The sequence below is a fragment of the Clupea harengus genome, chromosome 9, assembly GCF_900700415.2.
Source record: "Clupea harengus chromosome 9, Ch_v2.0.2, whole genome shotgun sequence".
In the NCBI taxonomy this organism is placed as follows: domain Eukaryota; kingdom Metazoa; phylum Chordata; class Actinopteri; order Clupeiformes; family Clupeidae; genus Clupea; species Clupea harengus.
Genome location: NC_045160.1, coordinates 12,562,132 through 12,581,098, shown reverse-complemented (window position 1 = coordinate 12,581,098; position 18,967 = coordinate 12,562,132). Strand labels below are relative to the sequence as shown.

At 43.3% G+C, this 18,967-nt stretch overlaps 2 protein-coding genes across 2 annotated transcripts; both read right to left on the bottom strand.

Moving 5' to 3' along the window:
- Positions 1 to 228: 228 nt before the first annotated feature.
- LOC116221740 (glial fibrillary acidic protein-like) lies at positions 229 to 2,868 on the bottom strand. The gene is made up of 10 exons (XM_031572859.1): positions 2,858 to 2,868; positions 2,515 to 2,767; positions 2,147 to 2,266; positions 1,957 to 2,052; positions 1,728 to 1,862; positions 1,516 to 1,626; positions 1,288 to 1,398; positions 1,028 to 1,152; positions 703 to 945; positions 229 to 506 (listed from the first exon to the last, which is right to left on the bottom strand). The coding sequence occupies exons 1-10, from the start codon at positions 2,866 to 2,868 to the stop codon at positions 416 to 418; spliced, it is 1,296 nt and encodes a 431-aa protein (XP_031428719.1). The 3' UTR covers positions 229 to 415.
- LOC116221832 (desmin-like) lies at positions 2,700 to 6,315 on the bottom strand. The gene is made up of 2 exons (XM_031573487.1): positions 4,021 to 6,315; positions 2,700 to 3,212 (listed from the first exon to the last, which is right to left on the bottom strand). The coding sequence occupies exons 1-2, from the start codon at positions 4,239 to 4,241 to the stop codon at positions 3,023 to 3,025; spliced, it is 411 nt and encodes a 136-aa protein (XP_031429347.1). The 5' UTR covers positions 4,242 to 6,315; the 3' UTR covers positions 2,700 to 3,022.
- Between the last annotated feature and the right edge of the window lie 12,652 nt (positions 6,316 to 18,967).

The following is an 18,967-nucleotide window of genomic DNA, read 5'->3' as shown; positions in this document are numbered from 1 at the left end:
GCTATCTATTCCTCAATACTCAGATTCTCTGCCTCTCTTTCTAAACCCTGGCGTATTCTCTCCACATTCCTGTTACTGTCATGTTATTATTGCTGAGGCTAGAATATAATCATGTTTTTAGTTAGGGGAAATATACAAAAACATCAAGGCATGTCAGACTACCTAAAAGAGAAAACCCATGATAAAAACCAATCACAACCACTACAATGAACCAGAGGACCAGAGAAATGGATACTGAGAGCTTTTATTTAATTCTTGCAAGAAAGCAGTAGTAAGGCATACAATGGCTTTCAAAACCTTCACAGCCAGCTTTGAACACACAGAGAGAGAGAAGCATTTTGCAAATGTAGACATCTTCATGGTGTTGTGCCAAGGTCAAAGGTCAGAGCCCAGAGCCAGGGCCACCAGTGTAAGGTCAAGGGTGAGTGGACAGGGTAGGTCCCTCAATGAAGTATCTCCTCTCCTGTGTGTCACTCTCGAGGGTGTCGTCCTCGGTTTTAACTGTCCTGATAGAAGGCAGGAGGAATCACAATATGAAAAACTGATGTAAATATTTCAATGGATTACAATACATAGAGAATTTAGTATGTTATCGGCACACCCCATGATTTGAATCCCTTGAGCTATGCTGTACACCATGTGTTTAAATTGAGTTCACACTTCACAGTGAGTGTGTGATTGCCGTTTGATGCTCCTGGTTACCTAATGAGCACGGTTTTCCTCTCAGTCATCTCCACGGCCTGCTCCTCGGAGTAGGTGGCAATGGTCTGGCCGTGGGTGCCATTTCCCAGACCGCCTCCAAGTCCCCCATTGGCAGCTCCACCGGTTCCGGCTCCCAAGGCCCCGAGACCCATAACTCTGCTCGCCCCAGCACTGATGGCACTCATGCCCATCACCCCCTGCACCATACTGGTGATGCGCATGTCCTCGCCCTCAATCAGCTTCCTGTACGAGAAAGACACCGCAGCATTGTTTGGCTCCATGGTGCAATATCAATTGTGTGGATTGAATGAAACACCTCACTTACCTGTATGCAGTGATCTCAATCTCCAGGCTCATCTTAACATTCAGCAAGTCCTGGTATTCCAGGAGAAGGTGTGCAATTTTCCCCTTTGTGGTTTTCAGCTCCAACTGAAGAGCTTCGATCCTGGCCTAAATGGCATACGGTATATACATTGATAAATCTTTGCAATAATACATTATGTCCCCTGACTAGTATTTTATAGGCAAACAATTAAACGTGCTTATCTAATCATCTCAGCTTTTGAAAATGTAATATGGACTCACCTGGAGAGCCTCCAGCTCTTTCTTGTGTCTCTCTTGAGCTGCAAGAATCTGAGCCTCCAGACCATCGTTTTTGGTCTTCAGACCATCCATGTCCCTCTCTTTGCCTTGAATCTGTGGATATAGAAGTGCTATTCAACGCTATTTTCTGTGCACCTCTTGTTATTTGTAATGAATATGTTTTCAAATAGCTTGAGACATGCTGAAATGCAAGAGCAAAGGCAAACCTACATCTTTTTTAGCGGATGCAAGCTCCTCTCGTGCACCACGCACTTTGTCCACATGGTTTGTGGTTTTATTGTTTAAATCATTGAATTTTGAATTATACCACGAGTCCATTTCCTAAAGAGGGTAAAAACACATTTCAAGTAAATAGATGTTGATGTATATCAAATTAGGTCTAAATTATTGATGTTCTGTAAGGGGCCTTTTTTATGTGGTACCTGAAGATTCTTTGCCGCGATGACGTCATATTCGTGCTGAATCTGCTTAAGAGCAGCCGCGATGTCAGGGAGGGCGAAGGCGTTTCCGGCGGTGGCATGAGCAGAATAGATTTGTTTCATCAGGTCCTCGATTTCCTGAGGGAATTTTATCATTTCACATCATTTATCGACTGCAAAATTGTGGCTTGATTTATCCTGGTGACTGGTGATAATTAATAAATAAATGTACCTCTCTTTGAATCCTCTTCAGGAACTCAATTTCAACCTCCAGGTTCTCAAGTTGCTTTTCCAGAGCAATGCGCGAGGAGGTGGCTGAGTCAACATCCTGTATGCACACGGTTGAAAGTAAGCCATTCCATAGTGGTCGACATATCAACAGCATTCATCTTAATCATTAATCCTAAAACTGCAAGTCTAACCGGTCGGAAGTTCTCAATGTCCATCTCGGCCTTCCTCCTCAGTTCCACAGCTTCCTCATATTTGGCCTTCATCATCTCCAGCTGTCTAGCCGTGGCGTCTTTGGCAGCAACAGCCAGGTCCTTAAAAATGATGAGAACATCAGTAGTTGGAGCACACTATTTGTACCAATAGATTTATGACCAGTTACCAATGTGGTATGTGTCTGTGAAGAGATTTAAATTAAACACCGGCAAAATGAGTAAGCCATAGCCTAGGACATGTGTCTGACTCTGCTGTCAGTATGGGGTCGGTTGATGACCCGATGCATATTTGTACAAGCGGGCATAGGCCTACTAAGAAAGTATTTATGTGAGTGAATCAGACATACCCGCTGCTTTCTCATTTGATCGGCAAGCCTCCTGAGCTCTTTGAGCTGCTCCTCATACAGCATGCGCAGGCCCGTGGGCTTCAGGAATCGGTTCTGGAGGGCCTCGATTTCTGTCTCCAGCAGCTTATTCTGCTGCTCTAGTGATCGAACCTTTGGGGACAGGAGGACACATAAATTATGGCCCTTGTGTGCAAGCGCTACATGCTCGATAATGCTCGATGCCCAAAGAAGTGCAAGTAATGCGCTGCTCCGTCTTCACAGCGAGAAGGCGCATTTAGACACAGCCAGTCTGTGCCGCACACTTCAGTGGAAACAAATCAGACAAATTCTGTCAAAGATGGGCCTAGAAAACATGAGTCGATTCCAGGAGAATCAAATAGGCTATGAATTAGTAACTGAATTTAAGTATTTGTGAGTATGGGTCTTTGGGGGCTCTGTCTGGTTCCAAGAGTATCCTGAATCTCAATATTCCACGATTGTACTTTTTAGGGGGGGGTATAGGCGTACATTAATAACTAATGTAGTGTAAAAGAAAGCCACTTTCCTTCTCGATGTATGCAGCCAGCCTGTCGTTCAGCACAACCATCTCCTTGCGCTGGCTGGTGCGAGTGCTGAGGAATTCCTGATTCTCAGCGGCAGCAGCTTCCAGATCTACCGCATCTCCTCCGACACAAACGGTGCCAATGCTTGGGCCGCTACTGTTCAACAAATGCATGAGAGTGAATTATTAGAGTGAATTAACATGAGTGTTATCACAGCATGATATGACTGAATATGTGTCGAAATTTGAGAAGTGTGGCTGATCCTTCCCTTTGATTTTATCCTTTAATATCGCCCATTCTATTTTTATTACTGACAAACGTTTGACTTAAGTGTGTGACTTATTAGACTTAAATATTGTGGACAGTCTGCTGTTAATCTAATGGCATCTCGTCGCGCTACTGGGGAATGCACATGGTGAAAGCTGCAAAGCGGGTGGAACGTTGATTTAAGAATCAGGGGGATTTGAGTTGTTCAGGCAGTCATTGACTGGCTTTCATAAACAAGTTTAGTTATAGGCTATAATTGATATTTAATTTTTAGTTTGAGAAAAGAATGCTTCTAGTCTTGGTTACAGTCTACCATTTATGTCCTATGCCAGCTCTACAATTCATGTCATGATGTGAAACAAAATATTGTCTCTAAATATTGATTGAACTTTATACTGCTCTGTCTCTAGTCAAGCCATTGTGGCTTGTACTTCTCACCTCAGATTGATCTGTGTGTTTGTATATAGCTCATATGTTTTTTGCTGATATTGATATGAAATTCTGCTTTAAAAATGGAACCCTCTGCGCTGACCTAACAAAGCACATTATCCCTGCATGTAGAACAGCATCATGGTAAACTAAATGGGGCAAGAAAATGTATCTACCAATTTTCCAACAGAGCCCTGCTGTCCTCACACACACTATTGACCCCTATCATCCTGAGGTACCCCGTGCTATCCCCCTGGGCGGAGCTTACCTCCCCATCAGGGGCTTGCGGGAGGAGGAGACTGTCCTGCGGCCCATCGCCATGCTGTTGCCAGCTGCAGCCACAGCCGACCAGGAGGAGCTGGCAGCACGCTGCTGCCGGGGGTCCCGGCGGGATGGTGACGGGCTAGACACCCTCACCTGGAGGGATGTGGAGCTGCATTCTTCAAAATGCCGACGGTACGACGAAATCCTTTCTGGGCTGCGGCTCATCTTTGCTGCGTGCTGGGGCTCTGAATCTCTCTCAGTCGTTGCTCTTTCTCTCGGCCTCTCTTCTCTGGGAGCTGGAGGATGTGATTTGGATGTGGAGAGCTGAGCTGAGAAGTGCTGCTCCTTGGCTCTCTCCTCACCCTTCTTAAACTCGAAGCCCAGCCCTAAACATGAGCCAGCACATCTGGAATGTCGAACCTCCACACCACACAGTGCCCGACACGCCACAGAGCCTTCTACCAGGGGCCCGCCAGGAGATTGATGGGCCAAAAGACTTTGAGGCAGCCAGGGCCATTAGGAACTAGGTTCAACAATGATATGATGAGCCCTGATGGGCACAGGGATGATATATTGTATGTAGGCCACAGCCAGGAAAGTCCTTTCGCCATGGTTCCCCTATGCAGCAAGAGCAAGATAGAGTTAGCGAGCAGGTGGATGGGAGGTAAGGGGGTATCAGTGTGAAATTTGGGCATAAATACTAAGGGTTATTAGATTGGGATTATGATACACATGGAAAACCAAAGCATATCCTTATTTCCTTGACACATACTGTACAACAAAAACAGGTACTGAAATCTCTATTGTTTGTTTTCATTTATTTTAGTATGCTAATAATGTTTCAGTTTTACAATTAAAACTGTGATACAGACAGGTCTTTACATTTGCAAATTTGTACTTATCCACAATTATTTAATTATATTTGCCAGCTCTCTCCTTCCCTTTCTCTAGGCTTTTAGCCAATATTACTATTAGTTTTATAATTTATTTACTATTTATTTATTTTATTTGTAAGGGACCACGTACAATATTAAACATAAATGTTACTATTTCATGCATTGTAACAGATTTTTCACTTTGACTTTAAAGGTACTAATAGAACTACTACTCTTTATGTCATCCGGTAGGGCGTTCCACTGAGCAGAGGCTTTCACAGAGAAAGCTGACTGCCCAAAGGCAGTGCTACGAAAGGGTACAGTTCAATCTCTGGAAGCTATTCCTGTGGATTTCAGAGTTATCCTGTGTTATCCCAGTGAAAGTGAACAAAAAAGGAGGGGTCAAACCATTTAAAATTCTTTACACTAGACAAAGATTTGAGAATAGAGCGAAATTCTCAAAGATCAGAAGATGATGAAGTTCTAATATCCTACAGTGATGATACTGAAATGGCTTTTTATCCAGAACTTTTAACGTTTGTTAATACAAGGATTAATTTGGTCTAATACTTTTTTAGTTTCTCTAGCCTGCCCCCAACACATAATACAATAAGACATGTGGAAAAGGATCATGGTGGCATGCATAAATATCTTGGCTGCATACACACAGAGAGAGTTTCTAATTAGTCTAAAATCGGCCAAGTTTTCTTAAGTCGTTTTTATCATTTTCTTGACGTGTTTCCTAAAATTGAGATTTGGATCCAATGTCACGACAAGATATTTAAGTTCAGTAACTATATCAGTCTTTTCACCCTTAATGAATATGTCAACATTAGGGGGCTGTGCATTGGCACATCAGCATCCTTTTCATAGCAGCAGTTAGCCTCTGCTAGCTGAATTTAAATTTAAATAAAAAATATATACAGAATCTACTAAATCTAATCCGCTTGGAACATGACGTTATACGTTGAGTGACGCAAACACGTAAGGGAGGAGCCAGAAATGCCCAACACACACACACACACACACACACACACACACACACACACTATCACATACATACACACACTTTTACACACAGACATACAATGACAGTTCTAGGTTTTGATAATCTCCGGGTCGCCGAACTGGGTCGCCGCTAAGGGTTAGGGTTAGAAAGAAACAAGATAGTGCTGAGCTGGCTAATTGTGCTTGAGTATTGGGTGGGGTGAGCTTGTGGAAATGATGACCTGGAGACGAACTTGTTGAACTTATTGAACTTGTGAGACGTCTGCATGCTCCTCCGTCATTTGCGGTAATGGTCATATTAAAGTAATATCACTCAAAATGGATTGAGATGCAAGCATCCACATAACATCCCAGTCAGACAAATTCACATGTGGTCAGAACAACCTGGAGCTCAATGCTCTGAAAACAGTGGAGATGGTTGTAGACTTTAGAAGGTACCCAGCCCCACCCACCCCCATCACCCTGAGAGACTCCCCAGTTGACACTGCGGAGTCCTTCCGCTTCCTGGGCACCATCATCTCCCAGGACCTCAAGTGGGAGCTGAACATCAGCTCCCTCACCAAAATAACTCAACAGAAGATGTATTTCCTGTGGCAGCTGAAGAAGTTCAACCTGCCAAAGACAATGATGGTGCACTTCTACACCTGCATCATCGAGTCCATCCTCACCTCCTCCATCACCATCTGGTACGCTGCTGCCAATACCAATGACAAAAGCAGACTGCAGCGTATCATCTGTTCTGCTGAGAAGGTAATTGGCTGCAATCTGCCATCTCTACAGGACCTGTTCGCCTCTAGGACCCTGAGGCGTGCAGGTAAGATTGTGGCCAATCCCTTCCACCCGGGTACTTCCCTCCGGCAGGAGGCTGCGGTCCATCAGGACCAAAACCTCACTCTACAAGACCAGCTTCTTCCCGGCTGCAGTTGGCCTTATCAACAAGGCCCGGGACCCCCACCTGACTTGGACTCTTATCCCGCCCCCACTCCTCAAGTCTGTGTTAAATTAACACACATTACATTACATTGCACAATCACATTGCACTCCTGTTTTGCATTTTACTTTTTACTTTACTTTTTTATATACATTTTATATATTTGTATCTTATATATTGTTTTTTTTCTTATGTGTAGTACTTGTTTTTATTTTTATGTTTACTGGATGCACCTATACACCAAAGCAAATTCCAGGTAGGTGTAAACCTACTTGGCAATAAATACAATTCTGATAAGCTTTTGCCCTCAGAAGCTCTTTCGTCCGCATTGGCTGTTTATAGAAGTAGGCTAATTCATTTTTATTAGGAAATAAGAGAATGTGGATACAAACAAAGCGTATTATTAGAAGTAGTATGGGTAGTATTTATAAAGTAATTAGTATTTATTTGTTTTAAAAGTAATTATTATACTTTCTTACACCTTTGCAATCCTCCCACCTTTTCAGATCTCACTGTTGATGACAATAGTTAACTGGAAATTTCTTTTGCAGATTTGTAGAATTATGATGAATGTTAGACATCTCATACATTGAATTAGCTTAACTGATGGTCAGATATGCCATACATGCATTGTTTCAGTTGGTATCTTTGCATTGGTAGTCCAGTCTTTTTGTGCTCCAGTCATTTGTTGTCCCACTAAAAAGTGGTTTCATTATGGATGCACATTACATTTCAGCCACGACTTGTGAAATCATCATGAGACCCTGCCAACATCAGTCAGGGATTCTAAAGACACACGCACACACACACTCACACTTTGTATGCACACACAAAAATACCCATACATAGACACACACATACACATTACACAAGACAACTCCCTTGAAATGCTATCTATTCCTCCATGCTCAGATTCTCTGCCTCCCTTTCTTACCCCTGGCGTATTCTCTCCACATATCTGAATCATTCTCATAAGCCTCTCCTCCTGACAGCCTCCCACCCCAAAAGGACATCACCCTAATCTGAAATCAATTGAATCTCTTCTGCCTGCAGTTGTACCTGTGGCATGGCAGCTTCATGTGGCATGACAAAAAATGGTGAGTGGAGCTAGGCCTAACCAGAGCACATGCACGACTGCGCCACCCTGGGAGTTTCGCCCAGGGAAATAGTTGGAATCAGACTAGCCCACTAGGGGCACACAGGTTGGTGAACTGAGGAAGCTGGAGACGTGTTTCCATAAATAATAAATAGGTTTTATTTAATACACAAATATAAAATACACAAAAATTGGTAACAGCAGGACAGACAAGGGACAACACGTACACAATAGATAAATGAACAGAACACAGAAACAGGACTGAGGCTTACCAGTCAGGCAGGACTTAGGTGGGGTATTACCTCCAGGAGGGCAAAGCAAACGTGCACTGCTCACACACACCCCTAGTGAAAGGTGAATTCACACACACACACACACACACACACACACACACACACACACATCAAATTAGCTCAAAATCACACACGGGAGATACTACCATCACTATGGTGTGGAAGGATGGACTACCTAGCATTGGGCACCTAGCACAGCCAACAGAACATTGAACTCAAAACAAACAGAACCAAAACGACAAACACAGACACACACGCAGCAGCAGCTCTTGCGGACAGCAGCTGCTTGCAAGGAGGACGAGACGTGAAGCCAGACGAACATCAAACAGTAACTATAAGCAAAAGCGCTAACAGCAAAACGAGCTAGCAGCAAAACAGCAGCGTTGTCAACTCACCCAGGCTGATACCTATGGGAAAGATGCAAGACCCTTACCGCCACACAACCGCTAAAAATACATATTAAAATAAACAGCAAGGTAACCTACCAAGCATCTGAAGGCACGGAACGCAGGATGACACAGGCAGCGGCGACTATGCGTCCGCTAGCTAAATAGAGTATAAAAGTATGGGTGAGTAGTTAGCTAAACACCTCAACCGTTCGTGCAGAGCAAGGACCCATACATACCTGTATGTAGCGCACAACGAGCGTATGATCCGACTCGGAGTGAAACAGGATGCGGTGCATCAACTGGGAACGAGGACCCAACCAAACATGGTCATCACTACCACAAACTGGTGGACCTGCGCTTGACGCAACAGGTACTCTGGAGAATGACGCATCCCCAGTTGGCACCTGGTTGTTAATTTATAGGGCCTGGGCAGACTGACAGAGTGCCACCTAATTACATGAAAATTAGACGGAGAAGTAAACAGACGGTGCAGTGACGTCAGCTTTGATCCGTCCTGCTACATTCACATAGTGTTGGAACTTGCTCTGATGTTTACATTTTAAATCAAGTTGTACAATGGTATGATGTGAACTAGCTCTGTTAGACCAGACAGCAACGACAGCGTGTATTCTTCAGCAGCACACGTACTTTATTAACTATATCCAGCCTCGTACATCAGTCATTACTCAATGGTCAAGCGCACCCTAGTGGCCTGACATTCCACTACATCCCCCCCTTTTAGTCATTAACCATATTACTGTTAAAACTTCATTTAACTCTCAATAACCTGGCCACAGAACAAACCAAACATTTAGCATAGTGCATTTCCATCAAACATGAACAACATGTGTATAACATTCTTTAGTGTTTTTCTTTTCCTAAACTTGAAGGAAAGGGTAGACTACCAAAACCTTCCGACTCTGCTACAGGGGTTTATTCTGCCCTTTTTCACAGCAGGCCTACTAAGCTACAATGTTGTGTGTGTGTTACCAGTCCAGTCTTTCAGGTGGGCGGGAGACTCTCCCGTATCTGGTCACAGTCACATTAGAGTCGGGCTGGTCTTCCTGCGGCTGGCCAGGTTCTGGAAGAACAGTCAGCTGAGCCCGGTTTCTTCTCAGCGTTCCCAGCTCCGTCTCCACATTGTATGATCTTGGAGATGATGCCGGTTCTTGGACTGTTCCAGTGGTCTTTGCCGTCCTGATCCATACCCTCTGGCCTGGTTCAAGTATCGGCAACTCTTTTGCTCTGTGTCTTGCTCCATACGCTTCCTTTTGATTCTCTTTCAGCTTTGTGTCTTTTCTTCTGAAAACTTGGAGATCTGGCCACTTTGGCTTGAGAGTTTGTGGCGGGACTGGAACTGTAGATTTCAATTTTCGTCCCATCAGAAGTTCTGCAGGTGAGACTCCGTGAGCTAATGGGGTTGTTCTGTAGGCTAATAGAGCTTTCTGATGATCTTGATTCTTACTCAGTATCTGCTTCACGGTTCTGACCGCTCTCTCCGCCTCCCCGTTGCTCTGCGGGTATCTGGGGCTACTAGTGACATGTTCAAAATCATATTCTTGGGCAAATGCTAAGAACTCAGATGAGGCGAACTGCGGCCCATTGTCTGTCATTAATACCTCAGGGATGCCAAATCTGGCGAAGATGACTTTCAGTCTCTCCACTGTGGTTGCAGTTGTGAGGGTCGGCAGATTGGCTACTTCAATGTACCTGGAGAAATAGTCAATCACTACCAGGTAGTGTCCTTTCCCCCACTAAAAGATGTCTGCAGCTAACCTCTGCCATGGTCTAGCTGGTAACGGTGTTGTGATCAGTGGCTCTGTGTGGTAAGCAGAGTATTGGCAGCATACCTCGCATCTTTCCACCAGCTCTCTGATGTCTCTTGATAACCCTGGCCACCACATGGATTGCTGTGCTCTGGTGGTCTGGTGCTCTGGTGGTCTGTACGTACGGTAAAGTCTAATCCCAGGAGGTAGGCACTCAGTCGCTCACACGCCCAGGTCAGAGCAAGGGCCTCCTTCTCAATTTGTGCATATCGAGCTTCTGTAAGAGTTAGACTTCTGGATATGTACACCACTGGTCTGAATTCTTCATCTGACTGTCTCTCAGACCCTCCAGGAAGTTGCGATGTTGCGATCGCACCAATTCACGCAAATTCAACGATTCCCCGCGAATTCAGCGCAACGTTGCAATTTTAACACATCACCGCAACTTTCCCGCAAATTTGACAAATTATTGTTGTCTCCCACAACTTTCTTCCTTCCGCTACACCAAGGGCGGAAATTCTGCCCTGTGGACACGGTGCAGACACTAGCAGAGTTCTAATCCGTTGTAAACAATGAGAATGGCTACACCAGACATGGAAATTGAACACAGCCCATGTCCACACTGGAGATTCCGAAATAGATCTGGCTTCAATTTTTTATAATTATCCGCAAGGTGTGCGTGGCCCTTTTTACATAGAGTCTGGTAATAGATCTATGAAATGTAATGAACATTATTTATTTTGCTGTGAATAATGAAGGAAGCAATAAATCTGATCATTTCCCAAACCCTCGAGAGCTGTTGCCATGGAGATTTAACATTACTTTCGGATTGAAGATAAGGTAGCAGCTAGTGTAGAAGAATGGATTACTTGAAAGTTGACGACTTTAAATTCATATATGAAATTGAACAACATAAACACCTGTACGGATAAAATAAATCAACAAGGATAGCAAAACAGATTGATAAGCATAGAATGAGAACAGCAGAAACGCAGGCAGGACGTCAGGTGACGAGACAGATCACAGTGACACAGGCTGTTTTTTTTTTTTTCGTTTTATGTGAAGGCTGAGATATTCATAACATTTTATTCAGTCTTACTTGTGGTCCTTTTGTAATACCAACAGGTGCACTTCGTTGTGGATAAGTAAATCCTATGTACTGTTCCCCCTACGTGTTTAGCATAACATAGCATAACTAGCTATGTTTCTAGATAACTGTCTAACAGCAGTTGCCATTCCCACGAGTCGAACATTTGAATGATGTCAAAGTAAAAGTCCTTTACTATACTGTGTTCGTTTCCATAACAACAATTCAAGCAATATACATTCTCTGACCTAAATAAGCAAAGGGCAGAACAGCCTATTATGCTACATTTTTGTAGTCCTGGTAATCTTTAGTTTGGCATGTTGGTAAGGTTATTTAGAGGACCATTTCCCAATGTTTTTTTTTTTTTTTTAAAGAATGTTTCTTTATTAATTCTTTATTTTTCAACAAATAACTCAATTATAATTACAAAGAGGGAAATTCGCAACTTTTATCGCAACTTTCACTTGCTCCCGCAATTTCATCGCAACAAACACCTAAAAAACACTGCAACTTTCACCGCAACTTTTTGGAAAAGCCCCCGCGAAATCAGTCATTTTAGGCCGCAACTATCACAAAAAAGGCCTGCGAAATCCTGGGGGGACTGGTCTCTGCATTAACACTCCTCCCAGGCCATAAGACGATGCATCGGCTGAGACAAGTGTTTCTCGCTTTGAACTGTATTGAGCTAAGACAGTTGGTGAACTCAGCTCTTCCTTTACTGCCTCAAAAGCAGTCTTTTGTTGAATGTCCCACGTCCATGTGCAGTCATTCTTAAGCAAGTCTCTTAGGGGTTTTGTGAGAGTGGGCAGATGAGGTGAAAACTTGCCGACATAATTCACCATACCCATGAAGCGCCTCACGCCTTCAATGTTTTGTGGTTCGGGCATGTTCAGAATTGCTTTAATTTTGTCTGGATCAGCCTCTATCCCCTGAGCACTGATTTTATGTCCCAGGAATTTCACTTGTTTCACCCCAAACTCACATTTTTCATTCAGGGTCATCCCCGCGCTCTCAAACTTCCTGAGGACCTCACACAGCCTGTTGTCATGCTCAGTTTCATCCTTGCCGAACACTAATATGTCATCGGCATGGCACAGTGTTCCTGGTGTGCCGGCAATGATCTGGGACATTCTCAGCTGGAAATGTTCCGGAGCTGAAGAGATTCCGAATGGGAGTCTCCTGAAACAATACCTCCCAAAAGGAGTGATGAATGTTGTTAAGGGCTCAGAGTCTTTGTGCAAGGGTATTTGCCAAAATCCTGAAGTGGCATCCAATTTTGAGAAAACTATGGCTCCATCTACCTTTGCTAGAGTTTCATCCACAGCTGGCAGTATGTGTCTCTCGCGACGCACACTTTCATTGAGCCTCGTTAGATCTACACAGATCCTGATGTTTCCGTTAGGCTTCGGGACAACCACTATCCCCGCACACCACTCGGTCGGCTCTTGGATTTTTCGGATGACGCCCATAGTTTCCATTCTATGGAGCTCTGACTTCACTTTATCCATGAGAGGTAATGCTACACGTCTAGGAGCTGATAGGGCATATGGCATTGCACCGTCGGCTAACTCAATCTTATAGCTACCTTGTAGCTTCCCTAAGCCTAAGAAAACCTTTGGGAACATGGTCTTAAATTTGTTTCCCATGGCTTGGACTGCTGCCACCTGCTGGAGCAGCGGTAGACTCTGAATAGCAGGGAGACCTAGCAGTGGCATCACTAGATCCTGGACTACAAATATTTCCTGCTCTGTTTTCTGTTTGCCCTTTTTAAGACATGCATTAAATGTGCCCAGTACCGTCAATGGTTGGTTATTGGGGCCACATATCAATCGCTGTGCTTTTTGCAGTTCACCATCTCTGCCTCTTGAGTACACTGATTCTGGTATGGCGGTGACTGCCGCTCCTGTATCTAACTTGAAATTAACAAGTACTAGGGATGGGCATAATTAATCGACGATCGATTAATTGATCATTAAGAATTTCCTCGATGAAATTATTTTTTCATCGATTAAAACGCATGCATGTTCTTTTGCGTAGTGTGCGTGTAATTTATTTATTTTAGGGCTGTCAAAGTTAACGCGTTATTCTTTGACATTATTGTGGCTGAGATTAATGCAATCAAATATTTGAACGCAGTTAACGCAACTTTGTTTACTTCCGGTGTGCGTTGACCCCTGACACGAAACCGCCGTGTGTCTGCAGTCAGTTAGATAGAAGAGACCGAGACGGTAGTTGAAGATGGAGAGAGCTGAGGGATTGTTGGGCGGAAAGTTTCTGTTTAAGAGGCAAAATGACAGAACGATCGACAAAACTAAAGTTGTATGTAGCATTTGTCAAGCTGAATGTAGCTATCACAGAAGCAGCTCGTCTTCGTATCACCTTAATGCAAAGCACCCGGCAGAAAGCAGTCCCAGGTTAGATGGTCGCCAACCCACACTCCACGACTTCTCTAGGAAATTAACTAGACCAGTCCGTGAAAAGGTTACCAACGCTGTAGCAGTTTAGGTTGCCGGTGACTGTCGGCCCATCAATTCGAATTGCTTCAGGGGACAATTCTTAAAATTTACCGTCGAGGGGCACCATTGTGTCTCGCATACATTCCTTGGCTGACGGAGAGAGAGCACGAAAAAAATACAATTAAACAACAGTGTCTAAAATACACGCTGTCTGAAGTGATTACTCGTTAATTTATAAGATTTAGTCTTTAGAAGAAAACAAACTTTTAATCACGATGAATCTAGATGAATGAATTTCAAAAGGTGAGATGAATTAGTTAGAGAGAAAAAAAAAACGAAGGTCAGTTGTGTTTATGAGCACCGGCTTCTAGCTGTCGGCTCCGCTGCTTAAGAGTACAGCAGCGCATATTTTCAAGTGTAACCATTGAATGGATCCCTTTTAACTGCCACAAGAGTTGTCCATCTTGTAAGTTTAACTGCCACAAGAGTTGTTCATCTTGTAATAAAGATCTCAATGAGGAAACACGCTGTGTTTTTTCTATTTTCACTGCATTTTAATATAGCCTATAAATAGTGAATTTTAATATAAAAATATTAATGATTAATCGAAAATCGATCGTTAATTCTCCCGACGATCGATTAAGACAATTTAATCGAAATCCCATCCCTAACAAGTACTCCATTCATTTGAATGTCCTGTTTCCATATGTCTTGTTTCTGACACTGAATCGTTCCCATGAACGCATCTTCTCCCGTTTCCTGACATTCTTCAATAACCTCCACTCGCTGTCCTGATCGACACACCACCGCAAAATGGCCTTTCCTTTTGCATCTTCTACAGTCTGCCTCTCTAGCTGGACATTGTTTCCATGAGTGCTGAGGGCTTTTCCCGCATCTTTTACAATTTTCTGTGTGATTTCTCTGTGTTGGCGCTGACATCTGAAATTTCCCTGGTTTTCGTGTAGACATTGCATCCACATTTGCTTCCTTAATTTCAGTTTTTTGTCTAATCAGAGGCTGTTGTTTCTTTACTTCTTCATTTTGTCTGACTTGTGTTTTTGTTTTAGCCAATGTGAGATTAGGATCTAATTGCAACTTCTCTGACAGTTTGGCATCTCTGATTCCAACTACGATCCTATCTCTTATCATTTCTTCCCGCAGAACACCATATTGACAATGCTCCGCGAGCTTGTGAACATCAGTGATAAAACTTTCTGCTGTTTCACCTGGCTGTTGATATCTGGTATTAAATTTGGCATAAATGACATTGTGTTTGCCAATGAAATACTCACTCAGGGCTTTGCACACATCTTCATATTTCTTTCTCTGAGCGTCACTCAATGTCAGCGTGTACAAAACGTCGTCACTCTTCTCCCCCATAATGTATAGTAGCGAGTTGACCTGGTACTCCTCAGTCTTTTCTGCTAGTCCAGAAGCTATCCTAAATCGCTCGAAGCGCCGTAGCCATTGCGTCCAACTGTTTGGCTCATCAAAATTGAAGCTTGCCGGGGGCGGTATAGAAAATATCTGGTCCATTCTGACCTATGAATCTGACGATATCCCTCTCCTGTTCTTATGAGGACAAGTCAACGAGCTAGCAGCTAGTTCTCTTGCTTAGCAACTTGCTAAATCACCACTGCAGGCAAATTCTAACGTCTTCTTGACAGTTCCAATTGACAGTTCCAATTCGTTTTACTCACATTATCATCACCATATTCTGACACCATGTACAATGGTATGATGTGAACTAGCTCTGTTAGACCAGACAGCAACGACGGCGTGTATTCTTCAGCAGCACACGTACTTTATTAACTATATCCAGCCTCGTACATCAGTCATTACTCAATGGTCAAGCGCACCCTAGTGGCCTGACATTCCACTACACAAGTGACCAGTCAAAGAGTTTAGGCCATAAGGACAGAGTCATGGTCGTATTGCATTGGGGTGTGTTAGGTGTTTTTGCACATTGCCTTCTCAAGATGAAATCTCAAGATAAAACTTGGACTAGAGAGTGTAAAGACAATTTGCAACCAATGCTATATACCTGCCCCAAACACTATTGACGACAGAGACATTCATCTATCTTGTCTACCTCTCCCCTCCTCTTCTCTCCTCTCTTTTGCATGTGTGTACAACAGTGTCATCGGCATACATTTCCAAATGTACCCCATGCCATATGCGGCAGTGGCAGTGATAGTGACTAATTGATCAAATTTGTTTTGCGAGATTCTTTCCAAATATCTGGGGCTCTGGCGTGCATGTGGGAGATGGCTGGTCTCAGTGTCTCAGTGTGTCTCGTAGGTGTGAGGTAAGGACAGATGAGCTCAAGCACAGAGGCGATATTTTGCTCAAGATATTTAAGTTCAGTAACTATATCAGTCTTTTCACCCTTAATGAATATGTCAACATTAGGGGGCTGGACATTGGCACATCAGCATCCTTTTCATAGCAGCAGTTAGCCTCTGCTAGCTGAATTGAAATTGAAATTAAAAAAAATATACAGAATCTACAAAATCTACTCCGCTTGGAACATGACGTTATACGTTGAGTGACGCAAACAAGTAAGGGAGGAGCCAGGAATGCCCAACACACACACACACACACACTATCAAACACACACACTTTCACACACACACACACACACACTATCACACACACGCATACTATGACAGTTCTAGGTTTTGATAATCTCCAGTGGGTCGCCGCTAAGGGTTATGGTTAGAAAGAAACAAGATAGTGCTGAACTGGCTAATTGAGCTTGACTATCAGGTGGAATGAGCTTGTGGAAATGATGACCTGTAGACAAAGGTCATCTATTATTGAACTTGTGAGACGTCTGCATGCTCCTCCGTCATTTGCGGTAATGGTCATATTAAAGTAATATCACTCAAAATGGATTGAGATGCAAGCATCCACATAACATCCCAGTCAGACAAATTAACATGTGGTAAGAACAACCTGGAACTCAATGCTCTGAAAACAGTGGAGATGGTTGTAGACTTTAGAAGGTACCCAGCCCCACCCACACCCATCACCCTGAGAGACTCCCCAGTCGACACTGCAGAGTCCTTCCGCTTCCTGGGCACCATCATCTCCCAGGACCTCAAGTGGGAGCTGAACATCAGCTCCCTCACCAAAATAGCTTAACAGAGAATGTACTTCCTGTGGCAGCTGAAGAAGTTCAACCTGCCAAAGACAATGATGGTGCACTTCTACACCTGCATCATCGAGTCCATCCTCACCTCCTCCATCACCATCTAGTACGCTGCTACCAATGCCAATGACAAAGGCAGACTGCAGCATATCATCTGTTCTGCTGAGAAGGTGATTGGTGATGGCAATCTGCCATCTCTACAGGACCTGTTCGCCTCTAGGACCCTGAGGCGTGCAGGTAAGATTGTGGCCAATCCCTCCCACCCGGGTCACAAACTCTTCGAGGTACTTCCCTCCGGCAGGAGGCTGCGGTCCATCAGGACCAAAACCTCACGCCACAAGACCAGCTTCTTCCCGGCTGCAGTTGGTCTTATCAACAAGGCCCGGGACCCCCACCTGACTTGGATTCTTATCCCGCCCCCACACCTCAAGTCTGTGTTACATTAACACACATTACATTATATTGCACATTTCATATTGCACAATCACATTGCACTCCTGTTTTGCATTTTGCATTTTACTTTTTACTTTCCTTTTTTATATATATTTTATATATTTTATCTTATATATTGTTTTTTTCTTATGTGTAGTACTTATTGTGTTTTTATGTTTTATGTTTACTGGATGCACCTATACACCAAAGAAAATTCCAGGTAGGTGTAAACCAATAAATACAATTCTGATTCTGATGAGCCTTTGCCCTTCCAAGCTCCTTTATCCGCATTGGTTGTTTTATAGAAGTAGGCTAATTCATTTGTATAAGGAAATAAGAGAATGTGGATACAAATAAAGCGTATTATTAGTAGTAGTAGTAGTATTGGTAGTATTTATTTTTAAAGTAATTATTATTTATTTGTTTTTAAAGTAATTATTATTATTATACTTTCTCACACCTTTGCAATCCTCCCACCTTTTCAGATCTCACTGTTGATGACAATAGTTAACTGGAAATTTCTTTTGCAGATTTGAAGAATTATGATGAATGTTAGACATCTCATACATTGAATTAGCTTAACTGATGGTCAGATATGCCATACATGCATTGTTTCAGTTGGTATCTTTGCATTGGTAGTCCAGTCTTTTTGTGCTCCAGTAATTTGTTGTCCCACTAAAAAGTGGTTTCATTATGGATGCACATTACATTTCAGCCACGACTTGTGAAATTATCATGAGAGCCTGTCATTTTTTATAGGCCCTGCCAACATCAGTCAGGGACTCTAAAGACACACACACACACACATACACACACACACAAACACGCACACACACTTTGTATGCACACACAAAAATACCCATACATAGACACACACATACACATTACACAAGACAACTCCCTTGAAATGCGATCTATTCCTCTATGCTCAGATTCTCTGCCTCCCTTTCTTACCCCTGGCGTATTCTCTCCACATATCTGAATCATTCTCATAAGCCTCTCCTCCTGACAGCCTCCCACCCAAAAAGGACATCACCCAGATCTAAAATCAATTGAATCTCTTCTGCCTGCAGTTGTACCTGTGTCATGGCAGCTTCACATAGTGTTGGAACTTGCTCTGATGTTTACATTTTAAATCAAGTGAACAGTCAAAGAGTTTAAGCCATAATGACAGAGTCATGGTCGTATTGCATTAGGGTGTGTTTGGTGTTTCTGCACATTGCCTTCTCAAGATGAAATCTCAAGATAAAACTTGGACTAGAGAGTGTAAAGACAATTTGCAACCAATGCTATATACCTGCCCCAAACATTATTGAAGACAGACACATTAATCTCTCTCTTGGCTTAGTGTTTTAACCTTATAGGACTTCTCAATTACTACAGCATCAAAGCCCTTCCACATCCCCCTCCTCCCCATATCTCTCCTCTCCTCTCCCCTCTTCTCCTCTCCCATCCTCTCCTCTC